The 13,837-nt window shown below is 41.4% G+C and overlaps 1 protein-coding gene across 2 annotated transcripts in view; it reads right to left on the bottom strand.

The window, feature by feature from the left end:
- The window catches only part of HS6ST2 (heparan sulfate 6-O-sulfotransferase 2), a 363,209-nt gene that overhangs the window by 74,905 nt on the left and 274,467 nt on the right, over positions 1-13,837 (bottom strand). Inside the window, exon 3 of one of the 2 annotated variants that reach the window (XM_030934801.1) lies at positions 7,086-7,118. The exons of the other annotated variant lie outside the window; for it this stretch is intronic. Within the exon in view, the coding sequence (XP_030790661.1) occupies positions 7,086-7,118 (33 nt within the window). The remainder of the gene's footprint in view (positions 1-7,085; positions 7,119-13,837) is intronic. 2 annotated transcript variants of the gene reach the window in all.

The raw sequence follows: 13,837 nt of genomic DNA on the forward strand, positions 1-13,837 counted from the left end.
AGTCATGGAGTTGATTGTTGCATTTAGAACAGTCAAGTGTCTGAGTAGTAACTGGAATAGTAAGTGACAACAGAGAAGTTTTAAAGAAGGGAGATGCAACGGTACTTGGGATATTGGCAACATTCTGGTGCACCTTCTCCAAACCCACCCCACCTACTTCCCCATCTTCTCCCACAAAGCTCAATGCGACAGGACAGGAGGTGTGGGAGGAGGTAGGGAAGGCAAACTTTCTAACTCCTACCTCAGTTCCTACCTGGGGCTTTAACTAGGTGCTGAGGAAGACAACAAAATGATGGCTGGAAGAATCCAAATGGCCTTCTAAGAGTTAACATGCTTTTCTTGGCACCTAACTCACTAGCAAGCAACACCTATGCCATATCATTTTGAAACCACCAAACATTTTAGTGGTGTTTGGCTTTTTAGTTTTTTGAAGATTCCCCATGGTCAAGCTGAAAAGAAAATGAACTTTCAGATATTCATATTTAAGAAATTGACAACTGAATCTGCTGTGCTGAATTGCTGCTCTAGCTGGCAGAGGTTAAAACAAGACAAAATGTTTTAAGTTCTTGTGACATTTACAAGAATTGTAAAGCTGGCTTTTGCCGGAAAATGTATGCTTAATCTAAGCAATTCTGATACACTGGAAAATGTTCCTGCATATCCACTTTACAAAATTAAACAGCATATTGAAAAGAGATTTTGGCTCTGTCTCTGAAAACAACTAATTGTACTACTTTCAAACTAAAGAGAACCTCCAGGGTCACCTATTTAACTTTGAACACTAATTTTAACAATGGCTTTTCCCTTTACAGAAATAGGCAAAGCCAAATGCTTACTAACTTTTAATGCTTGCATTTTTCTTTCAACAGGTAGTTTGCCTTGAGTAACAAAAATGCGCTCAGTAATCAAGTAAAATATCCCTAAAGGATTAGCATCCATTTATATTCTATAACAGGGAAGATAGTGAACATGCTGAATTCTAATACTGACTACGACAAGAAAAGTGTGGAACAGAAATTTGACAGGAGGTTACGTTGGCTTACTCTTCAGGACTAGTTGAAGGGAGGTGGTCCTCAAAGTAGAGTGGCAAGAAGCAACAAAATGGGAATGCATACCGAGTCCAGGATATCATGAAATGGAGGAAACCAAAGGACCCAAAGCGTAATTGAAGTCTGTACAAAACCAACAAAAGCAAAGAGCAAAATTCACCTCCTCAGGGAGGCCTTCTCTGATCACTCTCCAACTGTCTGACCATTCTCTGTCCATTGTTTTTGATTTCTTCATGGCACTTACCACTCTCTATGATATTCTTGTTCATTTACTTGTATACTTGTTTGTTTTCAATTTCCCTCCAACACACACTTTAAGAAACACAAGAGCAGGGACTTTGTCTGTTGTATTGCCCCCATGTCTAGAACAGTGCCTGGATCATAGTAAGTGCTCAACAGACACATATTGAATGAATAAATCTAAGAAAGGAAAGAGAAGTTATATTATGATTGATGAAAACCATGAGAATAAAGGCATTCGAGACTCTAAATTCAAGGATGTTTTTATCATTCTTACCTCCAGTGAGAATAAGAGAATGTCTCTAACTCATGCAAGGCAAAAAAAATAAAAGCACTGGTCAATATGCACATCATTATAATGAGAGGTTTTGTGCCATGAGAGATCTGAAGGAGAAGCTAGCATAGTGGAACAGAGGGTGGCTGCCATCTACATAGCTCTGACGGGAGCTCTGGGCATCCAAGTAGACCTCCTGGTTTACTGATGCAATGAGGGATCCTTGGGACCTGAGAGTGACCATAAGGAGGACTTTGAAACTGACAGCTGGGACCAAGAACACCTGGAATTGACACTTACAGACAAAGGCCATGCCAAATTTCTGAAGGGGAGAATGGGGTGCAACCATGAAGGCAAGGAACTCACAAGTAGATAATTCCCACTTGGAGGACAAAATGGTCTTCAAATATGCCATATGGTAGTAGTTCAAACAGGAGTGACTGTACTGCATTTTGAGAAGGTAGAGAATGGGACCATTCTTCCGCAAAAGGGATATTGTCCTCTGTGCTAAAGATATCAGCTCTAAGCCTACAGTTTCTGTAGAAATAACTCATTTACAAGTAATTCTTCTGACAATAGTATGCACATTAACCAAGACTTGTCTATTCCTTTACTCTAATTAAGTTTTAGGGTTAGACATAATCATTCTTACCCTGGCCTGAAACACTGGCAAGCCAACTTGAAATGTAAAACCCCAAAGCAATTCAATATTTACTAAATTTAAAGGAAGTAATCAATTTCTAATTCAGATTTATGTACATTCCTTCCCCACTTTAGCACTGTCTTATTTCCCTTAAGTTCCTCTTTGGTCATTAAGATTGTCAGCAAGATTATGGGATTGAACAATTTGTGACATGTTGCAGATATTTCTAAACTAAATTAAATTGTCAATGTACCTGCATATAACAAAAGAAAAATGTATTAGACACTTAAGGACAGAGCCTCTATATGTTCTATATTCACAGCTGTGTTGCTCCACAGAGAGCTTGGCATGTTCTGTAAACATTTTCAGAATGAATGAAAGAAAAAAAAATCTATCTACCACTGATAGAATTACTTGCATACATTCAAAATCTCAGGCACACCTGACCCAGCATATGTGTATGTGTCTACGCACACATTTGCTCTCACAAAATTCCCACCTGCTCATCATTCAAGTTGAGTACATCATCTTTCCCCTTGGCATGTGCATTTCTTAAACAAAACACTGAAACAAGATTAACCATAATAAGTGTCCAAAGAAAGATGATTTTGGCCAGGCATGGTGGCTCACGCCGGTAATCCCAGCACTTTGGGAGGCCAAGGTGGGTGGATCACCTGAGGTCAGGAGTCCAAGACCAGCCTGACCAACACAGTGAAACTCTGTCTCTACTAAAAATACAAAATTAGCCAGGTGTGGTGGCACAAGCCTGTAATCCCAGCTACTTGGGAGGCTGAGGCAGGAGAATTGCTTGAATCCAGAAGGCGGAGGTTGCAGTGAACTGAGATCACGCCATTGAACTCCAGTCTGGGTAACAAGAGCGAAAAAAACCCCGCCTCAAAAAAAAAAAAAAAAAAAAAAGAAAAAGAAAAGAAAGATGATTTTAATTAACATTTCTTCCAAACATGCCAATCTTCCAGCACCTAAAAACTGAACTCAATTTTCATCTTGGAAAGCTGTTCCCTTATCCCTAGAAAATATAAACCTTTTAAAGTTCCAACTGCCAATTGACATCTCCAGTGCATAGTAACAGAAATTCACAGTTTATCTGTTATGCCTCCCCTGGAAAGTTCAGTTTGAAGCACTTTGCTAACTTAGACCACTTTTACTTCTGCTCAGACTGATGCTCCACACTTGTGCCTTGTTTTCAATCCTTAATACCTCTGAAGCTAGATTCCTCCATCTGCATTCCTGAGAAGGATGACAAAAGCCAGACTACGCTTTCAGTCTCCTAGGACATCCTGCCCTGGAGATTCTCAGCAGGCAACTGGAAATTGGAGTTAGCCTGGAGCTCCGGAATGAATTAAGGGTTGGAGAGGTCAATTTGGGAATCATTAGTGTAGAGGTTAAAGGTGAAGCTATGTGAGGAGATGAAATTACCCAGGGAGAAAATACAGCAACAGAAGAGAAGCAGATCAATGACAGGACCTTGGGAATTGCTCTACTTAAAGGGGCAGTGGGGAGGGAGAAGAGGTGGGCATGCGTGTGTGTGTGTGTGTGTGTGTGTGTGTGTGTGTGTGTACATATGGAAAAGAGATCCCAACAAAGGAAGCCTAAGGAAAGTAGAGAAGACATCAAGATAGATTATGAACCATTTCAAGCAAGAGAATATGTGCAAAAGTGCTAGAATCTCCAAAGAAGTCAAGAAGACTGAGGCCTGGGAAGAGGTCATTGAATTGTGAAACATGGTGGTCACAGGTAACCTTTGAGAAAGCAATCTTTCTGATGCAAATCTTATGAACTTGTGTGCCCAGATATGCATGTGTACAGGTGTATGTGTAAGTACCCCAAATCACCGTAAGATTAAATATACTATTGAGTGAGGCTGCCACTGGGTATGCCAAACAATGATGGTAATAACCACCATTATCGACTGTTGACTATGTGCCAGGAACAGTGCTAAGCACTTGATATGCAAGATCTAATTTTAATCCTCAAAACAAGCCTATATAGTGGCTACATTTCACATGTGAGAAAACTACCTGAAGCCAACAGAGATGAACTAAATTACCCAAGGTCACACAGTTGGAAAGTAGCAGTGCCAGGATTGGACCTGAGGTCAGTTTGACTCTAAATGCCCAGACTGTCAGTCACTGATGTAATGTTTCCACTATGGTAATATTAATTAGGTAATCTATGCATGAAGGAAAGAGAGCTGATATTGGTTGAGTGTCTCATTGCCAGGTGCTCTGCATAGAACATCTGCTTTCACACATATACCATCAACATTATGGCTATGTTTAGGTAAGCCTTATGAGGGCATATTTTTAAAATTCTGATTCAGTTGTTTTGAAAATAAGTTGAAGCAATATGATTCCCAAACAACCAGTTATCATTCAAACTTACTATAATAGTTCTCAACGTTTGAAAGGTACAAAAAAAAAAGTGTGGCATCATTGATTTGGTGGTTGTTACCAAGATTTAAATTACTGACAATCATACTCATCTGAAAAAGGAGGGAGTGTGACAGGATGATCTTAAAGCTCCCCTCCAGCCTGGACTTTCTGTGATTCTTGTATGCAGGTCTAATGCCAATAATTTTAAAGATATGCAATATGTAGTAGAATGTAAATGCAGCAGCAGAACTGATTGGCATGTCGGCATCCTTTTATTCATTAAATTTATAGAAGTCTATTGTTAAAATATTATAAAAATAAGTCTGGCTGTTCAAGGCATTGATTGCTAACTGAAACAGAAACTTGGAAACTCCATTACAAAATGATACACTGAAAATCCAACCAAATAATTTGCTTACAGTCAACTGCAGGCCCTATGATACAATTGGCTATAGGAAAAAGAGAGAGAGATTGACAGGCACTCTGGCTATTAATGTTTTTGCTGTCCTTAGAAAAACAAATGAGGTTCTGGTCTGAAGCAATTAGTATCGCTGTTAATTGTGCATGTGTGTAGCAATAATACTAGGCATTTGGGATGGCTTCCACTGATTGTTCCCTTCTTTCTCTGGATTACAAAAATCTATTCAGACAACTAAAAAATAGCAAGTACTTAGGCAAATTGTTAATTATCAGGCAGAGATCATCATAATCTTGTACATTTATGAAACTGCATATACAATGGGGATTACTAAAAATATTGCTTGTTTTATTATTTTACTAGCGGTTGAAAAATATGCTAGCCTTGCAAATAGTTTTCATACATCATTCAGCTCACCAAAATTCAAAAAGGGCCCCATTGATATTTACCAAAACCATTTCTTTCCTATCTCACCACCTGCACTCCTCTTTTTTTCTCTCATTAAGGCCAGGTATTAGTTGCTCTGACAATAATTTCTGGTCCAACTAATCAACACCATAATAAAAATAAAAAGTGTGTCAGGATTTGCTTTGTTATACAGCAAAACTGTTTTAAAGAGATGGTGCTATCATCTAATAATTTTAAAGCAAAAAGAAAACAAAATTCTCAAGACTTCCCCATAAAAGCTATTATAGGGATAGTAGTCCCTTTGTTATTGACCATTGTCTTAATGGTCATCCACTCCACTTTATTTTACAGGCGAGGAAATTAAGGCTCAGAGTGGAGCTAGTGCTTGATAAAAGTCACCTCATTAGTAACAGAACTTGGTACTTTGCCTCCATGACACACCCAATCGATGATATTTCAATGTTCTCCCATACTAATACTGTGTGATTAGGTGTCTATGTGTGTCTGTACTATTTAGCTCAATAAATTATAATCTGACTACAAAATTAAACACTAAATTTACTATTCTCAGCTGTCAAGTAAATCCATTGAGGCCGTAATGGGAGTATGGAAGCCCAGCTACAAAAAGCTAAACTAGGCATCCCCAAAATGGCTCAAGTAGTCTATTTTAATGGGAGTCTGTCCTTGTGGAAAAATGCCAGAGCTATAGTCTTTGCTCTTGCTAACCTATCTGGCCAGGGAGCACAGGGTGGATTGTAGGTGGGTATTAAGAAAAAGCAGAGGCACTAGTAAATATTTCTGGAGCCAATAAGCCCACAAAAAGCTAAAGACAGTACTGGTGAGCATCAAGACCTTAGAAAACAATGTGCCAAGCGACTAGAGCACACATTTCCAAAATGGCTTATGGTTCCCGCTAGCCTCTCCGACTCTGGTGGCAATATGATGGTACGGCTCTTAGCAACAGTTGTTGCCTGCAGGGGCATCATCCGGAAGCATTCTCAGCGTCCCTCTTCCCCACAGAGAGGAACTTTCTTGTATTTGATTAGATTTGCTCTCCTGCAGGGTTCATGTCATAAAGGCCCCTGGCCTATGGGATTACTTGTAAATATGCAAGTCTACATATTTACATACGTTAAAAGCCCTGATATTTTCAAATAATTGATTTCCCTTCAAGGAAATGCTGACCTACTTGTTCTCTAAATCACAGTCCAGCCTAGGGACAGGCAGACGTGCCCGAAGCACTGTAAAGAACACTTTGCCAATGGTTGGGGTCTTCTTACCAACACACTGTACTATGTCATCCTGTTTCAGCAAAAAGAGGAAAAAGAGCTAATGACCTACTGCACACCTGTCTGGGGTGGTCACCCTGAACATTCATCCCACTTCTGAACTAAGTTGGCCTTCAGAACTGAGACTCCAAGCCTGGGTAGTTTCAGCTGTTTTAAACGGAAAAACAAACAAACAAACAAACAAACAAACAAAAAAAAAAAACAAAAAAAAAAAACAGAGCCCTGGAAAGACCAAAAACTTTCCAAGCCAAAACTTCTAAGCCAAAAACTTAACTATTTGTTGTACTGAAATTAAACTGACAGGCAACTGCAGAGTCTCTTTATTCTAGCTTACTTGGGTTCAGTCAAACTAAAAATACATCGTTACTTACCTTGCTGCATCTAGAATCTGAAAAATCCTCCACCTGTTAAAGGAACAGTAAAACCAGTCGCTAGCAAGAGCTTGGTAGGAGAGGAGTTAAAATAATAAAAGTTTTCCATTTTGCTTTAATAGCATATTTCTCCAGCTTCCCAAACCTCAGGGAAACAGCTCATAGATGGCTTCTCCACTTTGCTCCCCACTGGCTCCTCTCAAGTAATGGGGAGATTCCCAATCAGAAGGCTAAAAGGGGCAAGGCCACACTGAGAGCCAGATCCCTGGAGCACTGTGGGCTGGGAATGATGGATCTACCACTCGCTCATGCTAATTCCATTCCCCTTCACAGAGAGCAATGGGAATCTAGGTAAAAAAACAAAAGCCAATAAAGCAAAACCCAAACCAAACCCAACCATGTGGCATCACTGAAATGGAAATGCCTGATTGAAAGGTCCTAGGAGGAATTGGCAAGGATTTTTCATATTATCAGGAATATATGAAACACAAATAACAAAAGAAAAATAAAAGAACAATTAGACTTTACTCATGCTCTTTAAAAATATGAAAATTCAACGCACACATAAAGTGATATATAAATCATCTCTCTAGTCCCTTCCACTCAAACACAAGACATCCATCAAAGTAAACAGTGTTTCTCCATTCAAAAAACATGCTTAGCTGTTTTTATAATGTATGTCTTAAGGATCACAAAACACTCATTCCACTGGGTGAATTTCTGATATTATTAGCAGGCAGAGACTGTGAAGTTATACACAGGTCAGTTGCTAATTTGAGGGTTCAAATGGGCTCAGTTAGCTTTTTTTATTATTATTATGCCAGAACAAGGAATTTTACAATGTAGCAACACTTCTTTTATGCCCGAAGTGGGCTATATAGCCTGTGCATTTTCTTGGGAGAAATGTTTCTTTACAGCAAATACGTTTTGCAGGCCTTAAAAGTGAGTTAAGAGAGCCCTTTTTAATAGCATGGCTAGCAGCAGAGCCTTTGAATCATCATTTGAGAAGCAATACATGGCTCTTTTATTATCAGTCTCTGGTGTGGTTAAGCCCTCTTTCCTTGTTTCTGAGCTGTTAAGACTGCTGGGGAAGCGAATGTCATGAGAAACAAAAGAGATGCACTTGGTGAGGCCTAACATCAAATCTGTTAGACAAGGCACTCCTATTAGTGGACTTACCATCCAGAGCCCAATGTGCTCATCTTCTACTACAGCCATAAGAAATAAGTAACCTACAATGTACTGACCTATCCCATGATTTAGAGTCCCTACACAGTGAAGAGAGGCTATGATCCCTTCCACGGCACTTGGCCTTGTGAACAAAAATAACACAACTTTGGATGAAAAGACAAAACACACACACACACACACACACACACACACACACAAGAATATATTTTTAGAAAGAAAACATAAAGCCATATATTGATTCCTAGGATCAGAAAATTCCGAAGTGAAGTAAGCAGCAGTGTCCAAAGCCATAATTTTCATTTCACTGTACTGATAGAAATTCTCAAATAATGTTAAGTGTATAAATAATTGATTTATATGGGAATGGGATCAAATTTAACTTTAATCAAGGAACTATTATTGTCTCTTGAGATTTTTTTTTTTAATTTCTAGGTCAACTTCTTGACTGCCTTATAAAATTTGCCCAGTGATTGCACTGAGAAGACTTTTGGAAGCTCATTGCCTTACCTGGGAGCCCAGGTGGGTAGAGGTGGAGTATTGACAATCCGTGAAGACGTTACAGGTGCATCAACCAAAAGGGTGGCCAGTCATCGGAAGTGAGCCAAAGTTCATAGGGAAAAGGTAAAACAAAAGAGACATACTAATTAGAAGAAAATGAATTAATTTTAAGAACCCATTTTATCACTTTGGGAGGCCGAGACGGGCGGATCACGAGGTCAGGAGATCGAGACCATCCTGGCTAACACTGTGAAACCCCGTCTCTACTAAAAACTACAAAAAACTAGCCGGGAGAGGTGGCGGGTGCCTGTAGTCCCAGCTACTCAGGAGGCTGAGGCAGGAGAATGGCGTGAACCCGGGAAGCGGAGCTTGCAGTGAGCTGAGATCCGGCCACTGCACTCCAGCCCCGGCGACAGAGTGAGACTCCGTCTCAAAAAAAAAAAAAAAAAAAAAAAAAAAAGAACCCATTTTATGCATATACACACACACACTCACTCTCTTTGGGAAGGTTCTTAAATGAAATCCTTTAAAAATGCCCTTTAATCATGATGTTTTATTAAAAATATTTATTATCGATTATGTGCCAGCCATTGTTAGAGATACTGAGGATACAATAGTGAATAAAACAGACAAATATCCCTGACTACATCTTGTGGAATATTTTTAGGCCATCTGCTTGGAAAAGGGTTCTACAGAAATGTACTGTATGTTATCACCTCTAGGAAAGAGTTTCTCCCTGTTTTATTTATGCCTTTGTTTATGTATGGAGAACATACTTGATGGCATCAGATTAAACATTTGCATTAGAAAGAATTCGCTTTCGTATTGGAAGAGGTATTATAAATTCATAATTTCTCCTTGTGGAAAGCCCTCCCAACAGGCTATAAATCAGGTTTCTTTTCAGCTGGGCCATTTGCTACCCAGAGAATGCCACGTGCTTGCACCTTGAAATACTGTAAAAACAGGAAGCCTCTAAGTGGCAGTTTCATAATACTGTAGTCCCACATCCCAGCAGAGTCTTTCTCATTTATTGCTGTCATGTTCTGTAACAGCTGGCCTGGCTGACACTCTAAGATGGGATTCATCAGCCCTCAGCAAGCCACATCCTGGAAAAGCAGCAGCAATGGGTGGACAAAAGGAGCTGGGTTATCATGCCCATTACCTAGACACTGGCTGGAGAAAAAGCCATAGGAATAACCTTCCTCTGAGCCGGGTTCCAGAAGATATGACTAAATGTCACTCAAATGGTACTTAGGCAACTGCCTAAGCATCCAATCAGCAGGGAAGGCAAAAGATGAAAATGAAGGGAACACATATATAGCACTGGAGTAATGGGAATAGCGGGAGACTTGGGAATCCAAAAACTCCAGATGTGGATTCATCCTAATCAGGAACCTCAGACCATGACACTTATGCTTGGCATTTACATTCTCAGGGTGGGTGCTTAGGGCTTCAGAAATGAAAGTGAAACGATTCACTTTTGTATGAAGGATCCAAATTAACACCTGGAAAAACCAGGATGAGGTAAAAATCCAAGAGCCCTTGACTGAGAATCAGGATCCCTGGTTTTTAATCCAGGTTTTACCAATGACTCATTTGATCTTGGGCAAATTCTCTTCTCCACTCTCCCAGGGGGCTGTATGACATGAAGGAGCTTGACAAGATGGTTTCTAAAATTCCCCCAGTTCCAATATTCTTTCATTCTCTAATAGCTTTCCCTTGAATTTGGGTGCCACGTTACTTAGAAGTATACAAATCCCTAGTCTTTTCCTCAGTACAACATGTTATTAGTGGTTCATAGAGCCCAGAGCACAGCCTTCAAAGAGTTTATGAGTAAATGAGAGTATGTCCAAAATAATAATGGCCAAATTTAAATGCAGCTGAACATCATTCTGTCCAAAGAAACAGCTTTGTTAATTTGAAACATAGAGTAGCAGATTCTTTATGATGGAAAATTATACAAGGAAACTTAATTGAGAAAAACAAGAAAAACTGAATCGATGAACAACTGACCCTCTTGCACCGCCACCACCCTCCACATTTCTCTTTCTGCTCATGCAGATTCTTCATCTGCCGGGAGCCTGGGATATTGGTGATGGCTGTTCATTAGCAGAGACCTCCACAGCCACACACTGCCATATAATGGCTAGAGAGAAGGAAGTTGTTAAGAAACCCACACCAACACTGTTTGGGTCAGATTGCAAATCTGCGGCAGATAGTACACTCTATTAGAAATAACTGCCTACCACTGTTCCAGAGCTGCCAAGCAAATGGCCCACTCAACCTCTCTGGTTTCTGACACTGAACTGGCTTGCTCACCCTCCCTTTAACTGCCACACCAAGAGCTGACATGTTTTAGAATTTCCACGTTCTCCCAGTAGGATGCCCTTCCACCATCATTCTGGTCTCACCTACTCTATTGCTGCTCAGAAACCCACCACTTCCTTTTGTATTTCAAGCCACCTTCCTCATTTGATCTCTGAAGGCCAAATACAGTATATCCTAGTGAAAAATGCCTTATGTTAATACATGCTAAATTTTATTTCCCTAAATGGAAAGGGATGTGGTGCCCCCAAAGTCCCAGGCTAAGGACTCTTGCTCAAACTGGTGGAGGTGAATGGAGGAGCCAGGCAAAGGGCCTGGGTGTTTCTTAAGGCCCTAAGCAAAACAAGCTACTGGTCTTTTTTACTCGCAAAGTGTTAAAATGCTTGACCTCAGCCTTTTGCTTATGCGCAGTCCTGAGAGGTGGTGTGGGACCATGAAATAAGTCCAGTAGTCACACAGACTGGATTCTGGTCCTAAGGCTCTTTCACTTACCAACTGCATGACACTGCAAAGCCATCTTAATCTCTCAGCCCTGATTTCCTCACCTACAAAATGGGGACAAGGCGGGGCATGGTAGCTCATGCCTGTAATCCCAGCACTTTGGGAGGCCGAGCAGGTGGATTACCTGAGGTCAGGAGTTCGAGACCAGCCTGGCCAACATGGTGAAACCCCGTCTCTACTAAAAATACAAAAATTAGCCTGGCGTGGTGGAGGGTGCCTGTATTCCCAGCTACTCAGGAGGCTGAGGCAGGAGAATCACTTGAACCCAGGAGGAGGAGGTTGCAGTGAGCCGAGATCATGCTACTGCACTGCAGCCTGGGTGACAGCATGAGACTCTGTCTCAACAAAACAAAACAAAACAACACAACCAGCAAAAAACAAAGTGGAGACAAGTATAGTGCCTACACTGGTGATGACATTCACCATCTTTAACAATAGATATGGTATCAGAACTGACCAATCAGAAGAAAAGACAGTTCTATCAGAGCAGAAACCAACAGCAAAAAACCTGGGTAGGTAGGCCCATGTGTTTCTGTCTAGAAGGGTAGTTCCTAAAGTACTTGGGAGGATTAGATGTGATCACGCATGTAAATCATGTAGCAGAATGTCAGGTCCACAGTCATCATACAATATGTTTTAGGCATTATTACTGTCACCTAGGGAGGAAGACCAATCAGAGAATTGTCTAGAGGCATAGTCAGTCTGTGGCAGGCCTGCCACACAGCTCCCAGTCCCCTGTAGCTGAGCCATCTTGTCGCCCTGGGAAAAGAACCAGCTTTTCAAAAGCAGGGCTCAAAGACATGTGCATGTAAAGGCCATGTGGAAAGTAACCACATCACTGATATGGGAGAGGGCTGTCCCCCACATCTGTGTTCTACTGTTTGATCGCTCTTAATTCCTCCTTGTTCCATGCCAAGCCCACTGGAAATCACGCATACCTCATGAAAGGGAGCTCCTTATGGTTGGCCTGAGAATACTGGAACCCAGAATATTCTTTCAAATATGTATTCTTTGAGTATTTGTTTTAACCTCCCAAAGAACAGCCTTTGGCACAACTGTGATGTCCCCTGAGGTTGTCTTGACTGCTCTTTTCACAGTGTCTGCCCTCCCCCAAGATACTAAACCTGGTTTCCAGACCCACCCTCCCATCCTTTCATTCCCTGCCAGCTGACACGGATTCCAACCTGATCCTTGCTTTTGGGCAAGAGCATCTCAAGACTTCAGAGCCTTCTAGATCCAGAGGAATGACCCTATATAGGTTTGATCTCCAGCCCTACGACATTTAAAAAGGACATATTTTTGATAGGGATGTGTCCCCATATCTTTCCACTGGTACCACCTTAAATGACACAATCCGTAAACACAGAGCTATTCTAGCTATGTCAAAAACCCTTAGGTTCATAGCCATTGGTCACTTATTCCCTAGAATGGACGTTGGAGGAGAGAGAAAAATATAGCACAAGGTAACACAAAGAGGCCTGGAATAGAAACAAAATCTGATATCCCAATGCCAGCTCTGCCATTAACTGGCTGTGAAACCCTGGGCAACCCCATTCCCAAATGAAGATGGCTCCCCATTTCCCTATCTCTACAGTGATGGTGTTGGACTAACTGATTTCCCAAAGGTCCCTGTTCATGATAACATTTTTTTTTTTTTTTTTTTTGGAGATGGAGTCTCACTCTTGCCCAGGTTGTGCAGTGGCTCGATCTTGGCTCACTGCACCCTCTGCCTCCCAGGATCAAGTGATTCTCCCGTCTCAGCTTCCTGAGTAGCTGGGACTACAGGTGCCCGCCACCACGCCCAACTAATTTTTTTTTTTTTTTTTTTTTTTTTTTTTAGGCGGAGTCTCGCTCTGTCGCCCAGACTGGAGTGCAGTGGCGCAATCTCGGCTCACTGCAAGCTCTGCCTCCCGGGTTCACGCCATTCTCCTGCCTCAGCCTCCCGAGTAGCTGGGACTACAGGCGCCCGCCACCTCGCCCGGCTAGTTTTTTGTATTTTTAGTAGAGACGGGGTTTCACCATGTTAGCCAGGATGGTCTCGATCTCCTGACCTCGTGATCCGCCCGTCTCGGCCTCCCAAAGTGCTGGGATTACAGGCTTGAGCCACCGCGCCCGGCCCCAACTAATTTTTTTGTATTTTTAGTAGAGATAAGATTTTGCCATATTGGCCAGGCTGGTCTCAAACTCCTGACCTCAAGTGATCCACCTGCCTCAGCCTCCCAAAGTATTGGGATTAC

The sequence above is a fragment of the Rhinopithecus roxellana genome, chromosome 7, assembly GCF_007565055.1.
Source record: "Rhinopithecus roxellana isolate Shanxi Qingling chromosome 7, ASM756505v1, whole genome shotgun sequence".
Lineage (NCBI taxonomy): Eukaryota > Metazoa > Chordata > Mammalia > Primates > Cercopithecidae > Rhinopithecus > Rhinopithecus roxellana.